Source organism: Haliotis asinina, chromosome 6, assembly GCF_037392515.1.
Source record: "Haliotis asinina isolate JCU_RB_2024 chromosome 6, JCU_Hal_asi_v2, whole genome shotgun sequence".
NCBI lineage: Eukaryota > Metazoa > Mollusca > Gastropoda > Lepetellida > Haliotidae > Haliotis > Haliotis asinina.
In genome coordinates this window covers 12,652,026-12,672,670 of record NC_090285.1, presented here as the reverse complement: position 1 = coordinate 12,672,670, position 20,645 = coordinate 12,652,026, and the positions used below count along the sequence as shown (strand labels likewise).

The 20,645-nt window shown below is 41.7% G+C and overlaps 2 protein-coding genes across 3 annotated transcripts in view; both read right to left on the bottom strand.

The window, feature by feature from the left end:
* Nucleotides 1–7,103, bottom strand: part of LOC137286598 (probable cytochrome P450 CYP44) — a 100,215-nt gene extending 93,112 nt beyond the window's left edge. The window contains exons 1-6 of one of the 2 annotated variants that reach the window (XR_010956997.1): nt 6,964–7,042; nt 5,203–5,380; nt 4,281–4,503; nt 2,625–2,806; nt 1,440–1,638; nt 795–969 (exon numbers count right to left, since the gene is read on the bottom strand). Coding sequence is in view for 1 of the 2 variants with exons in the window: in XM_067818545.1 (XP_067674646.1) it covers nt 795–969; nt 1,440–1,638; nt 2,625–2,806; nt 4,281–4,503; nt 5,203–5,380; nt 6,964–6,975 (969 nt within the window). In the remaining variant the exon portion in view is untranslated. Of the gene's footprint in view, nt 1–794; nt 970–1,439; nt 1,639–2,624; nt 2,807–4,280; nt 4,504–5,202; nt 5,381–6,963 lie in introns of both variants that reach the window. The other variant, XM_067818545.1, reaches the window with a different exon arrangement.
* A 3,115-nt stretch (nt 7,104–10,218) lies between these two features.
* The window catches only part of LOC137286970 (serine-protein kinase ATM-like), a 64,289-nt gene continuing 53,862 nt past the window's right edge, over nt 10,219–20,645 (bottom strand). Inside the window, exons 50-59 of the mRNA XM_067819029.1 lie at nt 20,042–20,186; nt 18,767–18,849; nt 18,070–18,210; nt 16,961–17,077; nt 16,218–16,364; nt 13,802–13,970; nt 13,545–13,631; nt 13,192–13,306; nt 12,398–12,621; nt 10,219–11,954 (exon numbers count right to left, since the gene is read on the bottom strand). Of these exons, the coding sequence (XP_067675130.1) occupies nt 11,770–11,954; nt 12,398–12,621; nt 13,192–13,306; nt 13,545–13,631; nt 13,802–13,970; nt 16,218–16,364; nt 16,961–17,077; nt 18,070–18,210; nt 18,767–18,849; nt 20,042–20,186 (1,413 nt within the window). The 3' untranslated portion in view covers nt 10,219–11,769. The remainder of the gene's footprint in view (nt 11,955–12,397; nt 12,622–13,191; nt 13,307–13,544; nt 13,632–13,801; nt 13,971–16,217; nt 16,365–16,960; nt 17,078–18,069; nt 18,211–18,766; nt 18,850–20,041; nt 20,187–20,645) is intronic.

The following is a 20,645-nucleotide window of genomic DNA, read 5'->3' as shown; positions in this document are numbered from 1 at the left end:
TATCCATGATAAATTATGGGATGGTCATGGTTATCAACTGGCATGCATTAGTCTGGAGACGTCCAAGGAGAGAAAATGACTGTTGCCATCTACATTGGTACGGTGTGTCGAACAGAAGTCCCATCTGTGATATGTTTGGAATATTGTTAAAGGAAGGGTTAAACCAACTAACTCACTAAGCCCTTCACTCACTACGCCACTGTCGCATTTGCTGTGAGTGAGTCAGGTTGACTTGATGGCGTTTTAGCAATATTCCGGATGTATGACGACGGGGGACACCAGAAATAGGCTTCACACATTGCAATAATGTGGGGAATCGAGCACGGGTCATCAGCGTGGTGAGCGAACTCCTTGACATTTTAACTACCCTTACTGCCCTGGTCGCGTTAGCATCGCTCGTCACTGGCCTAGAGTGAACCATGTCGACGCTAGTCTGCTCTTGTGACACAAATCAGAAACTAGTGACTTCATCTTACCCGGATTAGTGGCACTACTCTTATTCGACAATCGATACCCAACACAGTGACACACTTCGGTGTCAAAAAGCCAAACGTGTGCACGAAAAATATATGACACCAACATTCGGATATGTTATAGCCTACACATATCTCGTGGTCCGGGGGCAGTTGGTTAGCCTAGTAGTTAATGAGTCCGCTCGTCACGGGGAATACCCGGGTTCGATTCCCCACACAGGACAATGTGTGAACTCATTTCTGGAGTCTCCGCCTCTGGAATGTTGCTAAAAGCGGCATAAAACGATACTGCTAACTCTTTTGTGATACACGTTCACTCACCGCATCAGCACCGGCGTATATGTTCTCCGTCATGACATTATATATTTCGTCCATGGTCAGCTTTTTGGACGCCAGCAAGGCCAGCAGCAGGTTGGGGTCATTTGGGTCCAGCGTCCCCTCTTTCTCCCGTCTCGCTATCTCCTCGTTAGCTTCCTTCACGTATCGTCTCGATTCCCTGGGGAAAGTAATGGGCGGAGACATTTGTCATGCTAGATCTGTAACAACTTGTATCCTCAGATGGCAAGGTAAAGAATATTTAAATCCAATCTGAAAGATACAAAATATTTCAGTCCATATAGTTTTTTCGTCTCTGAAGGTTTGGTGAAAGGAAGACACAGCCTGGGGACAAATCATATTTTGGGCAAGATTTTATTTAATTCATGTATATTTCGATTTTATTCAGCCTTTGCACAAAGATCTACTCCATCTTCTATGCGCTAGAACGCTCATGTTGAAGACCATGATTCGATATCTCACGTGGGTACCATGTGTTGAGCCCACTTCTATTGCCCTCCTGTGATATTGCCGGAATACTGTGAAAAGCGGCGCAGAACCTTAGTCATTCATGCAAAGGCAGTGAAATATGCTGAGAGGCTATGAGAGCAAACTCATTTAATGCCTACAGAAATGGTAATGACCACTTACTCCGTGAGAAAGTTGAGTGCAGTCTCCAGTGTTTTGTAGTCTTTGGTCGGGAAGAGTCGGTGCAGATTCACGGTGTACAGTTTGCTCATGATTTTGAATAAGTTATTGGCCTCCTGAATAAACCGCTTCTGATCGACGTGGTAATCCGCACCTTGAGCTAGGAAACCCATCCGCTTGTTGAAGAATATTGCGCAAATACCTGGTACAGAGACAGAGAAAGAATAAAAGGAAGACATGAAGAGATACCTCAAAAATGGAAGAACCAAAGTGACACCTGACGTAAAATACTGTATGCATGACTGCAGAATTACCTTTCTATACGGACCAGTGTGAATTTTACGCCTCGCCATAGCAACACGGCACATGGAATGCACATGCATGATGAGAACATTTGAATAATTATTTGCATGCCGAGGTAGAGCCAAAAATGTGCCGTCGAGCTTGAACAATTCACACAAAAAATATATCATTTGCTAAACTTCTAAAACATATATGTCTTCGATATTTCATTCAAATAGATTTCATCGCTGCTTTGTTTCCGCTCATCTGTCATACAAGGAGAGTATGCTTGTCGTAAGAGGCGACTAACAGGATCGGTCAGGCTCGCTGACTTGGTTGACACATGTCATCGGTTCCTAATTACGCAGATCGATGTTCATGTTGTTGATCACTGGATTGTCAGGTCCAGATTCGATTATTTATTGACCGCCGCCATACAGCTTGAATATTGGTGAGTGCGGCCTAAACTAAGGTCACTCACTCGCTCCGCTCATCTGTTCAGAGTGTAATCCTAAATATAACGTGTTACATGTTCAGATTGATAATCCAGATTCGCTAATATACATTTTGGTGTTGTGTCATAACTGTTTGCTACTGCACAACTGACTGTGGCTCTAACTGGAACCCCCTGAAGATCCGGGTTAGAATTGGTCTTCAGCAACCCATACTTGTCTTGAGATACGACGAACGGGATAGGGTGGTCGTGCTCGCTGACTTCGTTGACACGTCATCGTATCCCAGTTGCGTAGATCTGTACTCACACTTGTTGATCACAGGATTATGTGGTCCAGACTCGATTACTTACAGACCGCCGCCATATAGCTGGAATACTGCTGAGTGTGGCCTTAAACAAACCAATCAACCTCAAACTGGATATAACTTGCAAGTTAAGTAAAATATATTTACCTTCTGTGACATATCTTGAGATGACATCCTTGACCTCTTCATGCGACAGCTTCTTGCCCATGAAGTGCTTTACCATGTCGTCGGCAACCACGTTCTGTGAGGGGAGGTAGTAGAGCGCGGCACGGGGACGTGTGTACAGTTGCTGTACCTTGGAACGTAGAGCCAGCCATTCGGGTCCGCTCCTGCCACCAGTCAGAATAAGATGGCATAGCACTATGTAGCGACAAACATGCATTTGTGTGTGCGTCCGCCAGCGCATTGTTTATAAGATTAGTGCATAAGGGGTATGCGTTCTTATGTGCGTGTGTACGTGCGTGGTTGCGTCCGTGTGCGTGTGTGTGCTTGAGCTTGTACCGTAGTCCAGACTAATACCGCTGTTATTGAGCTACTCGTGAGATGCCATGACGCAGTTTAACTCTGGTAACTTGTTTTGTCTGCTTAATGTCACAGTCGCCATGAATTATTTAACCCACTGAGACACAAGCTGCAGAATAAATGGACCCAAATAACATAGTACATCAAGCAGACCAGTCCCTGTCCTATCTCACCAAACCTTAATGTCGTCTGCCATGGAGAGTTGCTATGACCAAGCACTGAGGGGCAGGTCCATATGATGCGACTAGATAACCATCGACTTTCCGCCCCAAAGGCAGACCTGCTACCCATCGGACCATGGAGAGAGAGTCGAATCTGACATTTAGAAGTAAATCGGGTTGGGCTTTATATCCATAAGTGTTGAAATGTTTTAGACAAGAGTATTACTTATTGAGGAAGTTATAAAAGACGTAGCTTGGTCAATTCAATCCTGAATACATTCAGCATTCACCTCATGACAGAGCAAGAATTAACTCCGAAACATCGTGTAAAGAATAAAAAGCTGTCGTCCATAAAACTTGCCATGTATTCATGTTCGTTCAGCTTCTAAATGCCCTTCAAAACATCAGTTCAATCTTGATTGATTTTATAATTTGCGTGAATTTCATTCCAAAATTGATGAACACGTACCGAAACATAAGTCTCATTAACCTATTCAGACAATGACCAAGTTTTCAGCCGGTCCGAATTTTCTCGAGTGAAAGTGAAAATAGACACCACACACAACATTGGTTAAATTGAATTCCCATTCCTTTTTCACAAGAAAAAAGTATTTACAAATTACTTTTAAGTTTAAACTTTAATAACACCGTCTTTCTATACTTTATGTCGAGGTTCAGGAAGCATGCCTTAACTATTGAACCACATACTGTCCCAGTTTGATGAGGTGGTAAAATAATTCACAATGTATCCGGCTCACTGGTTAAATGTGTTATGTGCTTTTGCGCTTATTCAGCCTAGTCATGTAACGCACAACGAGGTTGGTGTAATATCAGGTCCGTACGAGGCCGTCAAACTTTCTAGCGGCATAGCCTCGTTTTGACATTTCCACGATTTCCTGGTTTCCGTTAGTCAGAGCTTGATGTACGACTTGTTTGCAAGGATTAGAAGGAGTGATGCAATATGCAACTGCTTTGACTTATCAAATCACACTGATTAATATTTATGCATCCAGTTAAATGACATAGTCTAAAAATTCTGGACTGGTTATTGCACTAAGTTGCGCAATAGGACGTAACCCAAAATATACTCACAAATACTTGGTAGCAATATTAAACTTACGACAATGAAAGTGGTTTCACTTTCTTGTTTTTCTGGTAATAGTACATCATGATGTCGATCTGCATGTGGTCGGGGTACTTTCCCTCGCACCGGAGAGCAGCTTCCATGTCGGCCGGATTGTCCAGGAGCAGAAACCATGGCCCTAACTTGAGCCGGACGATACTCCCGTACTGTTCGTGAAGATTAAAGATCAACTTGTCGAGACTCTCTGGAGGCAGCTTACCTGGAAGGGAGGGTGACTTTAGGCCATTTCGAACATTACTGCAGGCATAACGCGCTCTTTTGACTTGTTTGGTTGGTTGCTTGTTTAATGTTTGACGCCGCACTGAACAATTTTCATGCTAAATGGCGGTGGTCTGTAAATAATCTAGTCTGGATCATACAATCCAGTGATTAACGTCATGAGCATCAATCCACGCAACTGGGATGCGGTGACATGTGTCAACCAAGTGAGTGAGCTTGACCACCTGGTCCCTCCAGTCGCCACTTACGACAAGCACGGGTTGCCGAAGACCAGCTGTAACCCAGATGTTTACGGGACACAAGAATGGATTTTTGTAGACCAATTGTAACCCGGATCTTCACAGGTACATTTGCGATGGATTTGGGAGGAAAGCCTACCATTTTCACCTGGCCCACTTACAAAGAGGTCTGAGCGCTAGGATTATCGTCATTTTAAGTTAACTGTTATGAAAATTGCCCTTGCGCAAGATTGGCTTTGTGTTAATGAACCCTGGGGACAAAAAAAGAAACAATCAGAAGAAAGTCAGGATGACATTTGTGCCAACACTGATCATGATGGGTGGGTAAATATGGTTTTTACGCCGTATTTCAAACTTAACTCACTCACTCCTTGGCTTGTTTGACACTCGATGCGACTGAGAAAACGTTCGAAGTCCCTGTACTCATCCCATGAACTTACCCAGAGGCTTGAAATGGAAGGCGGGTCCGATGACTGGCCAGAGATACTTCCCGGATGGCCCTGGAACCTCGTCAAAGGATTTCACGTTGTCGACAGACCCGCCGGAAGTGACGTTGCTAGTTAATCGTACGCACGCCTTCCATGACGACAAGGCGTTTGGTGATCGCAGCAAAGTTTTCTGGAGAAACATTTCACTATCACATACAGAAACTAGAAAGATTGGCAGAGTAGTTTTGTAGAATAGTTTTGTAGCCCATTGTGGTCAAAAACGTTCAAAAATCAGTATCAACGGGACATAATTACAAAATGTGGGGAACCCGAGACCGAAACGTTTCTCGGTGATTAGGTCTGCGTTGAGGGTTTAATACATTGAGCAGTCTCAGTAAACGTAGCCCCAGTGTTATTCGTTGCTGGGACTAGGTCTACTTGGACTGATACAGTGAGTTGAGCTATAGTAAGTTTAAAATCGCGTTCAAGATTATGGCACTTGTTCTTGAAGAAGTACAAATACACGTGACCCACTTAATTCAGGAAACTGTTCTAAACTAAATTTTGCAATATATTCCCTACTGTTTAATGGTATTGTTTACAACTGAACTGATGTACTGTAAGACAAATTCGTAGCTTTGATAAGATTGAGTTCAATGAATGATAAAAATCAGTTAAAATTGGCGAATTCGTAACAAAACTTCACACCACAACGTAACTGTTCACAAGCATATTTGCACATGCTTTTCAGCACTTTGATGCATGATCCCCGTGCAGTTCATGTGCATAAGGTTAGCAATTGCTTACCCCAAATTTGTGGGGAAATCACTCCATGTAACTTTATATGTATACATAACATAGAGTGAGTGTTTTAAGGGAGTCTAAAGTTTTAAAAGGAAGTAGAGTTTTTGAAATAATGCCTCTTCAGTGAGAGACCGTGCCCCGCATGTTAACGTGGATGTCAACCCCCTTCCTCACGCGTCCATCCCCACACTCACATCCCTACACGCACGCACGCACGCGCACACACACACATACTCACTCACACACAGACGCACGCACACACACAGACACACACAGACACAGACACACACACACACACACACGAAACAACACGGTATACGTTTTCCTACTTGACCAGCACTTGTTTCAGCAAATGTTCGATATTAATGGAGTGACCCGGCCGGCGATCAAACCCAGGGATTAAAAAAACACACCCACCCCTTCTGGATGTACATTGAACAGCCGCTGTTCAAGCCGTTCAGTGCAGCTGGCCTATAGCTTATCATTAGATATCAAGGGCGGCGGTATTCTTAAAAAAGTGTCTAAGATATTGCTAACGTTTTGTTTTAAGTTTTATTGGGAACTTGTTCATTTTTTAGACTGAAGTTCTTATCAGAATACCGCTCCATGACTTTATTTTAAACCTTACCTTACAGCTACCCTACATAGGATGTGGCTGTTAAAAGGGTAAACATGACAGCCTATAGGAGGCCTCACCATTAGCCTTGCTCTAAGGCTACACTGGATGCTCTGGCAATGGACGTACAGCTATCCTATCCTGTAAACAGGCAAGTCTACATAGGTGCACACTACAACCAATCTTTTATGTATAATGTTTAAATTATTATCTCAGAGACCTAAATGCAAGTTACGCCACCTCCTACAAACCGACTCACTGCAGACAAAGACAAGGTCAACTAATCAGCGTCATATACCGTGAAGGGTTTCTGACAAATGAAGAAATACACGCTGATATGTCTACATACTCACCAAATACGCCATGATGTTTTGCGAGTTGTGTGGCGATCAAGCCTCGGATTGCGCAATCCGAACAGTGCATGGAGTAAATACACTAGGAGCTGTTTTGACCCACATACCGAGGGGCCTCGGCTGGCGATAGGCGTTGTGTTTTGTTTTGCCCACGGTGTAAGGGAGGTAACTCACTTTGTCATGTGGTATTTAAAGCAGCTGTCAAGATGAGGGTCACAATAGGGTATTAGACTATATTTCGCGTCCAGCAGTTTGAGGAAGGTCGAAGAAAATTCAAAACAATGTACTCGTACATAAGTAGGTTTTGTCAGCGGGTCGTTTAGGTATGTTTACAATCTTCGCCCAATATTCAGCGAGCCTGGCCACCCGATCCCTTTAGTCGCCTCTTATGAGTGAGTGAATGAGTGAGTGAGTTTAGTTTTACACTGCACTCAGCAATAGTCCAGCCGTATGGCAGCGGTCTGTAAATAATCGAGTCTGGACCAGACAACTCAGTGATCAACAACATGAGCATCGATCTGCGCAACTGGGAACCGATGACATGTGTCAACCAAGTCAGCGAGCCTGACCACCCGATCCCGTTAGTCGCCTCTTACGACAAACGTAGTCGCCTGTTATGGCAAGCATGGGTTGCTGAAGGCCTATTCTACCCCGGGACCTTCACGGGTTCGCCTCTTATGACAATCATGGTTTCACCGTGACTCTCCATCTCATCCCGTTGGTTGCCTCTCACGGGTTGCTGAAGATCAGTTCTAACCCGGATCTTCACGGGCATAATCTGACAAACCTGGAAACAGGTTAAATCTAGGAGTAGGAGACAACCCAAGATCATGGTTTCTAGCGCACTTAAAGGTGCAGCATAATGCAGCTCACAGGAATAAGTGACCTTCGTTTTACACCATAATCAACAACGTTCTCGCTGCACAGCAGCGGTCTGTAAGTTATCAAGTCCGGGACAGATAAATTAGGGATCAACAGCATGAGCATCGATCTGCGCATATATGAATCAATGACATGTGTCAACTCTTTCAGCGAGCCTGACCACACGATCCGGTTAACTGCCTCCTACGGATTACTGTAGATCATTTCTAACCCTGATCTTCATGGGTGCAGATCCCTGGAAGATTGGACTACAGATGCGACTACAGTGTAGTTAGTAGTTTATTCTGGGGCCAGTTTCAAGCCAAAGTATATTTACAGAACTGATTCATCATTATCACTTTGTGAACGTACATGTACTTGTATTTAATTTATTATCTTCACGGACAGAAACACAGTGAAGGCAATCCAGTAAATATATGTACTGAACGACAAAAGAAACGCAGCTGGGCTTTTTGTCAAGGATTTATACAGAAGACATGACCATGAGCGATTGCTTTTATGAGATTTAATGTTTTTCGAAACTTGTGTTTCTTTTTCTGTTCAGTATCTTAGCAACAATAATAACTTCACTGACTGACAGACTGATTAACATCAGCATCAATCAATGCACAGGATGACACCACACTGAGCCCTGTTAGAGCTATACGTAATAGTTTGTAAATAATGGAGTCTAGACCACATAATCCAATGATCAACAGCATGAGCATCGATCTACGATACTAGGATACCATCACATGTGTCAAACAAGTTAGCAAGCCTGACCACCCGATCACCTTTTCCTACAAGAAAGGGCTTCATGAAGACAAATTCTAACAGATCCTCAAAGGTCAGTATTTCAGTTTGAACAATAAAGCCCAGGGGTAAAGAGGGAGAGAGTCAGTTATATGCAGAGGAGAAAAGATAAATCTTCATCTTTGATTTGAAAGGTGTCACAGAGTCCGAGTCATGTACAACATAGAACCGCAGTGAATTCCATAGTCTTGGGGCTGCATGAAAGAATTATCTGGTTTATCAAATAAGGTATGTTGGTAAAGTTATCAAGCACTGGTGCCGAAATGCTGTGGGAGGAAGTTTATTTTTATGTTGAGATCAGCAGGCAACATCAACGTAGATCTTGGACATTTACAGACTCAGTGATACCAACCAGCATAGATAGGATGCAGATGAATAAAGTCATCCTCGGCTTGTATCTGGGATTTATACCAGTCATAGGATCCTGGCATCACACAAGGGCCACAATTCTGCACATCTGTGTGGAGTGCCTTGGAATACTCCGATCCACTATACGAATAAAATAAATTAGAAATACATGGATAAACTGTATGTTAATTATTTGGTATTTTTCAATAATAAAAAGTATTAAAATAGATCTTTCCTCTTTCACTTTATTGAAGCTTTAATTCATACATTCATTTGAAATCAGTAAGCAACAAATAATCATTTAAACAAAGGAATGTTGTTCCTGTAAAAAATACATGCACTGCAGGGATGCTTGATTATCATGCACAAAAAAACTCTCATACAAGGGCTAAACACAATACATGTCACAATAATGATAACTAAGTGAATAGGATTTTATGCCGCACTAGCAATATCCAAACAGATAATGGGCAAGACATCAGAAATAGAAGAAATCATTTTACCAGTGAGGGGAATTGGATCTTGTTCTCTGTCATTACAAGTAAATGTTTAAAACCTTGGGCTAACATGCACATCTAACATGACATGAAAACAAGCAAAATATGCTTCAGTTAAATTTTTTGGAAAGGAAAAGTCAATCTCACTTAAATCAGATTCAAAGTTTAGCACTATTGAGCACTTAGATATGATTTGAATGTGATTAGGATTCATTGTATTTCACTGTTATTGATTCCTCAACTCAAATGCACAAACCATGTGATTACGGCAAGAGACACTGAGAGATTCTTTATCAGTAACATGGAGTCCTAAGTCATGGTTTTTACAGAAGGAAAGGTTGACAACTGTAGAAACATGGTTATGACAATTTCAATGAAATACTAATACATTATTTCCCTTGCATTTCAGGCTGGTTTCTTGTCTTTGATCCCCGGGTAGAATAGGCCTTCAGCAACCCATGCTTGCCATAAAAGGCACCTCAGCTCGTTTTAAGAGGCGACTAACGGGATCGGGTGGTCACGCCACAGTCAGCAATATTCCAGCTATATGGCGGCAGTCTGTAAATAATCAAGTCTGGACCAAACAATCCAGTAATCAACAACATGAGCATCGATCCGCGCAATTGGGAACCGATGACATGTGTCAAGCAAGTCAGCGAGCCTGACCACCTGATCCCGTTAGTCGCCTCTTACAACTCATACGATTGAAGACAACTGCATTTTTTTAAAAATTCTATTAACTAGTGAGTGTTATCACAAGAAAAAAATATTATGTACATGCAACATTTATGTTCCCTTGCAATAAACTACTTAACTCCCATTCACACATCATACATTGCTCAATTTCCTAGGAGTCACATCACACTTATCTCCCTTTACACGCACCACTTACCTCCCGTTACCATACACTAAATGGCTCCCTTCATACACACGTGCACCTTACCACACACTACTCATCACCATGTACACTCCTTTTTCATCTCCCTTTATAGATAAGGCTTATCTCCCCTTACTTCTCTCCCATTACAAAACACATCACAGATATCTCCTCTTTAAGGTCACATGCAACCAAAATATCAAACATTATTAAAACACAATTATCACTTATTCATGACATATAATATACATTGCTGCTTGTAAAAAAAACAAATAAACAAAATTACAAGCATACAACCACGATTCGAAAGTGCATATTTTGTACCTGGGCTTGTTTCCCTCAAAACAAAGGCCTCGCAAGAACGACCCCAGTCGTAGCAGGTGGGTGTGCACTCAAGTGTAACGATGGCTTCTGATTGATTGGTTCATTTGCTGATGCGCCGAGGGGTCATTGTATGTACAGAAAGATGATCTGTGTGATGGGCATTTTAGAAGTATGGCGCGTCACAAGAAGGTAATATTCTTTATGGATAACAACTTCTTTAATCGTACTTGATGTGTCATTTCAGTATGGATTCTTATACAGTTGTCAAAGAAAATCATATACACGAGAAGTTGTATTCTGAAATATGATGAATATCTCCCTATATAGTCTAAATTTTAACCGGACCATTGGGCAGGAGCACCAAAGAAATTGGCAGTTCATGCAGACGAGCAGGCAGGTATTTCGAACCCAGCTTTGGCATATGAATGTTATATATGTTATACATGAATGAATTATGGACATCTCTCTGGAAAATGCATAAGTGCCCTTTAGAACTTAAAACATTTGAATATGTAGTGCATTCAATTTCAATATTGGGAATGAAATGTTGGGCTTGGAAGATCTTAAGCAAAGATAATGTTGACATATTCAAACACGTTTGAAATTAGTTTGAATGACCCGTCCTCCCCAGTTGTTGGAGTCATTGTTCACTTGTTTCCTCTACCCTAAGCAAGCACAGACACTGACATTTGCTAAACAATGTCTGCCCTACAACTGCCACAGGGCTTTGTAACAGTATGACAATTTTGATCACTCTGGGCAGTTTCAGTCCACTGCAAGAATGATCTCCAGACTACAAGATCTGTTTCAGTCTTGAAACTCCTGCAGCACACATCAAGAAAGGGTTACTCTTGAAATTGTCGAGAATTGAGGTTCTTAATCTCACATACTGTTTCATAGCTTGCACTAATTGTTTAGTTTCATCCTCAATTGTGTTTCATTAAATGCATAATTACACAGTTCAAAAGGTTCCAGAACTGTGTCTTAGAGCCTGCACAGATTGTTCAACAGCGACCTGATGTCTTCCTACAGATACAGTTGCCATCATGGGAATAAACCTGCACAAGCCTCCTAATTTGATTAAGTCTACAGATATGGCTGCCATCCTGGAAACAGCCTACACAGATTGTTCGGGTCCCGTGCCTCCTGAATGAGATTGTTCACCTGCCCTGACACAGTCAGCTGGATGCCATCTTCAATACCCTGCAGTTTCTGCTGTAAACGTAGCAACACACGCTCAGCCATCTTGTTTACTTGCTCTTGACTCTCAACTGCAACAAACAAAAGCACAATACAAGCAAAGCCTGACAGGAAGTGAGTTCAATTACACAATGAGTAGTATATTTGTTAGACCATCATGTGTCAGCTTGCAGGCCATGGGAATAGAGGACATGGATATTCACCACTTCAGTGAAACTGCGGAGTCTGGGTTGTGAAACTGACAAACCAAGGAACCTAAAGTTATGAAGCATAAACAAAGGACTCAGTCTTGACACCACCATTTTCTCTCAATCGCTTCTCCATATCCAAACAAAATATTCTCTTACATTCCATTTTCCCATCAGGTCATAGCATGGAAAGGCAAAGTGAATTACATCACACATTCACTCGAGAGACATCCATAAAATGGTCTTGAAGCTGAAAGACCAAAGACAATCAGGACAAATACAGGGCGTCCACAATATGCATGCATATCAACTGCTATTCCTATCACCTGATCTCTCTGACTGATGCCCCATGTCAGTAGTGGAAATGTTGGCTGCAGTGGCGTTCAGGTCGTTGCTGTCCATGTCCCCACCACCCCGCCGGTTCTGTATACTGAGAGCCTGCTGGGGGGACAGTGACCAGGCATACAGGGGGTCGTACAAGAGCACCTGCAGGATCATCAACAGCGACTCCTGGTTGGTGTGCATCACTTCCATCATCTTCTCGCAACATCTGCAACAAAATGCCAAGAATGAACAGAGTCAAATGACAAAAACTGTCAATATTTGCTCCATGATGCTCCAATTTCGGGGCAAGATTTTAAAAATAAATGTCATGCCACTAAAACAAGTTTTGACAGCTGTAAGCGATAACTTCTCCCAATAACAAAGTTTACTGTACAAGATTCACAATCCTTCATGTATCTTGAAAGGAGCAAAGGTAAATTTTCATTTGAGAGATGACTCTACTATTGCAGCAAACTAGGGTTAGAGCATTGGCCCTCAACAGAGAAAACACAACAACATATTTCTTTTTTGCAATGAACCTATCACCAAGAGCCATACAGAGTTTGTTTGTTTGTTTGTTTCTTTGTTGTCTTATAGTACATTTCAAGCAACCTGTAAAATATTGATTTTGGACCAGACAGTCCAGTGATTGAGCAAAACCCCACACCATCAGGGTATGATAACATAGTATCATCTAAGTCACCAAGCTTGCCTAGCTGATCAGTTACATGTTCCATGATCTAAGGACAATGAATCCCACAGGAGCCTACTATAGTGACCTGATTGACTGACTCACCTTCTGAAGACACCCTCAACTCCAGTGATACCCATGCCATCCACAATGTCCCTGGTGAGGCGGAAGGGGACTGTCTCCGGGGTGGGCAGTATCTTACCCTGCTCAAATGCAATCCCTGTAAAATGAATACCACATATGGACACCAGCAATATCAAAACTCTCTGAAATCTCCTTTCGGGCATCGTGGAACATCAATGGTTAATAAATATACACAAATAATTTTTATCACAAGTCTTTTTGATGATGAAATACATTTTCAATCTTGGCAAATACAAAGTTTGGATGGAGTAAAAGCCCACTGTTGGGACAAAGTGGCACCCTCAAGGACAACACTGTCAAGGTTCAACACCCACCAAGGTCAATATGAATGAGTTCTGCCGAGTTGCAGTCAATGAGGATGTTCATGACATGACGGTCTCCCAGTCCCAGGATGTAGCCCACTGCAAGCAGAAGAAACAGAGCTGAATATTTGGGGCATTTGTTTCAGTCTGCAGTCTAGAAAATATTTTTTCTTGTAATAGAGAAATTGATGTTTGTACTTATGTCCGAAACTACAAATAAGAAGTCTCTTATATTCTGAGGACACTAACACAGTGAATGACTGACTGACCTATGGAGTTGGTGGCAACACTCCTGGTATAAGCCAGCCTCTTTTCAAACCATGTGGCTGGATCTGAGAAATGCTCCATGAAGAAGTGGCGGAACACTGGCTTGAACTTTTGACAAATCTCCCTGTAGACCTTCTGCTTGTTGCGGATATCAGCTGGATCACGCACTCCCTACACAAGGAATACTTATTTGTAAATTTTGTTGAAAACCAAATTTCACATTGGTAAACGCAAAAGCATTTTTGTATATGTCTACATCTCTCACAAGTCAAAATACATGTTCCATATTACCTGGTTCCTGTCTGCTGAGGTGCTGTGATATCACTTTGCCAAAACATTGAGTATAATGTAACAACTCAGAGTAGATTATTAGATACAGATTTACTTATACCAGTACCAAGGTTCTGGGTCAGGGTCAGGGTCTTAGGGACACAGTCAGGGTCAGGGTCAGGGTTAGGGTTAAGGTCAGGGTCTTAGGGACATAGTCAGGGTCAGGGTTGGGGTTAAGGTCAGGGTCTTGGGGACACAGTGTCAGGGTTGGGGTTAAGGTCAAGGTCTTAGGGACATAGTCAGGGTCAGGGTTAGGGTTAAGGTCAGGGTCTTGGGGACACAGTGTCAGGGTTGGGGTTAAGGTCAAGGTCTTAGGGACATAGTCAGGGTCAGGGTTAGGGTTAAGGTCAGGGTCTTAGGGACATAGTCAGAGTCAGGGATAGGGTTAAGGTCAGGGTCTTTGGGACACAGTCAGGGTTAGGATTAGTGTCAGGGTCTTAGGGACACAGTCAGCATTAGGGTTAGGATTAGGGTTAGGGTCAGAGTTTTATGGACACAGTCAGGGTCAGGGTTAGGGTTAGGGTCAGGGTCAGGGTCAGGGTCAGGGTCAGGTACCTGACAGAATGGTTCACATAATGCCCAGACTCTACCCCTTAGGTACTATTGATGGTTAACTGAGAGAAGTTTGTTCAATGTTCAAGTCAGCTAGAATGCATGGACTTTCATAGACAGTATCATTTTAGAGCCTGATCCTCATGGGTTCTAGTCAAAAGGGATGCGTGACAAAAGGACCCCAAAACAGAAAAGTATAAAGGGCTGCAAGAAAGTCAAAAGGGTTTCAGACCTCACACCTGCATCAACACTTCAAAAGGGCTGCATCAAAAAGATAAACAAGAGTCATCAGAAGATGACATATCCCTCCGGCCCCAACATATTTGAAAGGACAAATCATCTGACAGTTACTTGATGTTTTCTTAGATTAAGTTGGAATCCTTTCCATGGAAGTCATGAAAAATATAAATGCCATATGTCTGTAAACAGCATAAGGCACTTCAAGATCTGTCTCATATATCTGCCAAGATCTGTTGAAAGATATCAAATGGTTTTTGAGTTGTCCTCTGGAAACAAAGCCTATCCCCACATCTTGAGACTAGGTCAGAATTGCTTCAATGGAAACCAGGAAAAATGAAAATGCCAAAAAATTGTAAATAGCAAAAGGCACATCTTGGTGGTCTGCCTCAAATATCTGTCAAGTTTTGCTGTAAGATCTTGAAAAGTTTTCGAGTTCTGCTCTGAAAACAAAGCCCATCTCTCCATTTTGACACTAAGTCAGAATCATTTCCATGGAAACTGGGAAAATGATAAATCACAAAGTCTATAAATAGCAAAAGGCACCACTTTAGGGTCTCCCCTACATATCTGCCAAGTTTTGAAGACAGATATTTAGAAGTTTTTGAGTTGTGCTCCGGAAACGAAGTCCATCCCTCCAAACTGAGACAAAGTCCAAAATGTTTCCATGGAAACCCAGAAAATTATAAATAGAAAAATCCTGTAAATAGCAAAAGGCACCACTTTGGGGTCTGCCACATATATCTACCAAGTTTTGCTGACAGATGTTCGGAACTTTATGAGATGTGCTCCGGAAACGAAACATACCTGTCACTTTTGAGACAAAGTCTGAATCATTTACATGGAAACTGAGAAAATAATAAATCACAAAACACCTGCAAAGAGCAAAAGGCACCACTTCAGGTTCTGACTGATATATCTTCCAAGTTTTGCAGAAAAATAAAGAACGGCTTTTGAGTTCTGCTGTGGAAAGGAAGCCCTTCCCTCCATTTTGAGACTAAGCCCAAAATGTTTCCATGGAAACCGAAAAGATAATATATCACAAAAACGTGTAAATAGCAAAAGGCACCACTTTGGGGTCTGCCACACATATCTACCAAGTCTTGCAGAAAAATATTGAACGCTTTTCTGCTCCGGAAACGAAGTCCATCCCTCCATTAGACTAACACCAAAATGTTCCATTGAAAAACCTAAAAAGTAAAAATGGCATTACATGCCGGGGGATAATAAATGATTTCAGATTTTCAGTCTACCAAATTTTCTGTCCAATATTGCATTAATGAGAGGTGACCATCTTACCATGAGTAGTTTCCGGCAATCAAGGGCTGAGATGTCATGGGGTCGGTACTTATGATGGGCCCCCTTGGATCCTATGAGATACTCCCCTAGGGGCTGAGTGCCCTCACACCACTCCAGCACACCGCTCCGCTGGGACAGGGGCACAACCTGGAAACAAAAACACAGTAACACACAAATATCTCCCCTCTCTGTGAATAGAAAGATAAAAAAAATAAAATAAAATAAACCCATAACCATGAAACATCTCAAGTCTGGTTAATTTATAACTGACAAAATACCACAAAAGTTCATGGATAACAAATTCTTTAATATTTCGATAAAGATGCTTTAACATAGAAACAGTGACCAAATATCACCAAAGACATATCAAAATGCTCTAGGTTTGGTGTTTGCCAAAACCTAGCAAACAGTGAGTGAAGAGCAAAGTGAGTGTGAAAAGACCTGATGAGAGTAGACAGCAATTTTCCAGCTATATCAGTCTGTAAGCTATCTGGGCTTGGCAACCCAGTGTTTAACTGAGTTTATCAGCAACACTTTAAACTGACCCTGGCATGAAGACATGCAGTCTGCAAAGTCACACACTGTAAACCTAGAATTTCAAGATTTCTTCACTTCTTGCAGCCAAGCCTCACAGAAGATAAAGAAAGGACAGCATCTGTTCTTCAAGGTACCGTTTCCAAATAGAAATTTGTCGTGTTACCCTTCCATTTCAGTTCTCCTGCATAACTACATTAAATATTTACCTTGTACATCCTGATTCTGAGACAACGCTTCTTGGTCTCAGGGTTCTTCTTGAGGAGGCTATTGACCATCCCAAACACCTGCTGCATCACCGCATCCTGACGCAGGTCGTCCCGACCCTGGCACACACACACACACAGTACCAATTACTACTGCATTTGCCTCAGTTGCCATACAATGAAGTAGTCTATGATTTTCAGTACAATGTTTTAGGCATCATGGTATGTTTGTATTCACATGGTCTAGGGGCATCCTGCATTTTCCTTGGGGACAGGCTGAGGCAAATCTGGAGGCAAAATGGAGGCTACACAGTAATCATGCACAGACTGTAAGGAGATCTTGTGGAGGCTATACGGTGATCGTATTTGACAAAATCCCTGATGCTAGGGCATGCATAGAATCTTGCACAGTCACATCTACACCTCCTGCAGCACAATGGCCACACAGAAATGGTGCTACAGGAAGTTTACAGACACCGTACCCCCATCCCAGGCAGAATATGCACTGAATCACAGCCACAGTACATACAACAGTCACATCAATCAACACAACATAGTTCTCTGCATACACAATATGTGGAGGGACCATTAATTTCACCCAGCATCTGACACAACAGTGGTTCACGGCCAGAGTAAACATACAACATTGTGTTGAGGACTAATGGCATGCTGTCAGTTCAAAGTGAGTGAGTAGTTTTAACAATAATCCAGCAATATGTCATGGTGCAGGGCACCAGAAATGGGCTTTGTGGGAAATTGAACCTGTGTCTTTGGCATGATTACCAAATGTTTTAAACACAAGTCAAGGTGGCCCCCAATTCAGATTGAAAGGAATGAGAACTATTCTGTTAAGGAATCCAAACCTGGATTACAATAATATGAAGTAAAACACACACAATGTCAAATAGTGTCACAGTATAATGTAACTATAATGTAAGAGTTCAAAAGGTGTCATAATTTCTATCTTGTGACAAAATTTGGTCAGATGTTCATATTTTAACTATTTTTACCTGCCTGAAAAGTTCATTCCACAGGAACAGATTGCTCTCAGATGGAATATTATTATTCATTCCCATTATTTATCTCTTGTTGCTGCTAATGACTCCACCTACCTTGACGAGCTGACGTCGCTCTATGCCATCAGATCCAATGATTGTGATAATCTTGGGCAGGTTAACCCCTCCAGCCAATCGGAAGGTATTACCAAATCCTTCCACACTGACAACATCTCTGTATTGTCCAGTTGGGTCAATCTGTGAAAGGCACACCAATGCAGGAATTAAACAATGAATGTTTTCAAGTTTTACTGACATTATTTATCTATGAGTGTGTGAATGGGAATTAATGTTCCTTACAGCACTGTTCCAGCTATATATCAACAATCTGTGTATAGTCAATGTTAGAACTGTGGTTGATATTAGGAGCAGCAACCCTTGTCGTCATGGCAACTGAGCATGGTCACCAATCCATTTTAGCTGTATTCTTACAGGAATTTGTTGTTCGGGACAAATTCTAAAATAGTGTACCAGGTGAAAACTTTTCAAAGTACAGTTCTTTCTTGGTACAAGGGGAGACGAAGAGCTAACAAAACGTTTATGAAGATTGTGTGTAAAATAATGTATATAAACAGAAAAAAAAACCTACATACATGCTACTCAGAATAAAGCATGAACACTCAAATTCTTAGATACTGCTTTGGTAAATCTGATATTCCATGAAAGATTAAGAATGAGAAGAATAAGATACTCTTTAGGTACTATAGTGCAGTAAATTTTGTTGAAAGTAAGAGGGAATCCAAATGATCCTGACCTTGGCCTCCAATGTAGGTACAGCAACATCATTGAGACTCTTGACCTTTGACAACATCAGTGAGGCAGGTAGAGGTATGGGCTCTGAAACAAAGAAAGAATCAGTGAGTCAGCGATTTATTGAGTGAGTGATTGAGTTATTAGACTAAATGAGTGAGTGAGCGAGCAATTTAATGAGTGAGTTATTGAGAGTGAGTTAATGAGTTAAGTGAGTTAGGGAATGACTGAGTGAGTGAGTGAGCTAAGTGAGTTAGGGAATGACTGAGTGAGTGAGTGAGTGAGTGAGTGAGTGAGTGACTGAGTGAGTGAGTCAGTCAGTTGGGTTGAGTGACCACTGAACATGATGTCAGCTTTAAGTGCCTGAAGAAATGTAAATTTTGCAAAAACAAAAAATCCATTTATCATCAGTAAAAGCAAAAACAAAAGTAAAACCTGGGCAAATGTAGCAAGTTTAGGTACAAATATTCTCTCCATTAAGTATGTCAAATGGTCCAGGCCCCGATTTCTCAAAACAAACTTAAGTTTTCACTCAAATCTTACACCGAGTTTGACAATTTGAAGCAGATGAATTTTTAACTCAACTGCATTTTATTAAACAAACAAGTCAAAACAACTAAAGAAATCTGTCCACTAAACTCAGACTGTCTTCAAAGTTTGAGTTTGATACCGATTTCCATTCAGTCTGGAAAGTGCATGTTCCTGCGTTTTCTCAAATTTGAGCAAAAACTTGAACTTACGTAAAAACTCAGACTTAAGGTTTTTTTTGAGAAATTGGGGCCACATTAACTGACAGACTAAGCAATATTCCAGCCACATAACTGCAGCATATAAACAAGTCAGTCAAAACATGGCAAACCAGTGGTTGACAGCATGAACAACATCCATGATATCAGGAGTAGAAGTGACACACGATCAGCCAGGTGTACAGTCACAAATGCCTAAGTGGTTTGCTGTTCCTGTGACAAAAAAAGAATAGAAAACCATGCTTGAGGTGACTAGCGGGATCTGGTGGTCAGGCTCACTGACTTGGTTAGCACATGTCTATGTATCCCAGATGCATAGATCGATGCTCATGCTGTTGATCACTGGATTGTCTCTTCCAATCTTTATTATTTACAGACCACCACCATGTAGCTGGAACACTGCTGTGTAATGCGTTAAACAAACAAACAGTGGCATGCTGTATCAGTATGCTTGGGGCACTTGTTACCAATCTTTGTACCGAATACCAAGCACAGACCTACTGAGGTCACAGATTCAAAACTAGCAAACTTACTTTTCTCTGTCTTGTATTTATCGACATTGGTGTTGGCCAGCTCGATGTAGGCTACGGACAATACCTCCATGTGGCGCACAATCGCAGACACTCTCCCGTTCTCCTTTAGGGTGTCAATCATGTTCTTGGCAGCCTGCACCCGGTCCTGCAGCACACATGGAGAAACTGACAATGCCTGAACATAACAGGATTCTAAAGTCCTCTTCAGTGGAAGGTTAATGCTATTTTGGGGGGCTTAATCATTTGCAGAAGCCCATAAAATGGCATTTCCATATTTAAAATGGATAGAAATTTTTGACAGCATGAAAACAAACAATGGTATCAGTTTTGAAACATTTACTGCTATCAACAAATGACAGAGGTCACTGACACACCTTTAACAAATATGGAAAGGTCATAGAACAAAACAGAAGAAGTCACTATTGAACGTGACGACATTCAATCTTGACCTATGCTCATACTAGCCACCATTTTTTTCAGTGTTCAGTGTTTCATTCGATGTTTTCATTGCTGCATGTTGTAATTTATGGTATAATTGCTAAGGCTGGCAAGAAAGTCTATAATGGCACAGGTACATGTGACGAATGTCAGAAATATTGTCAAT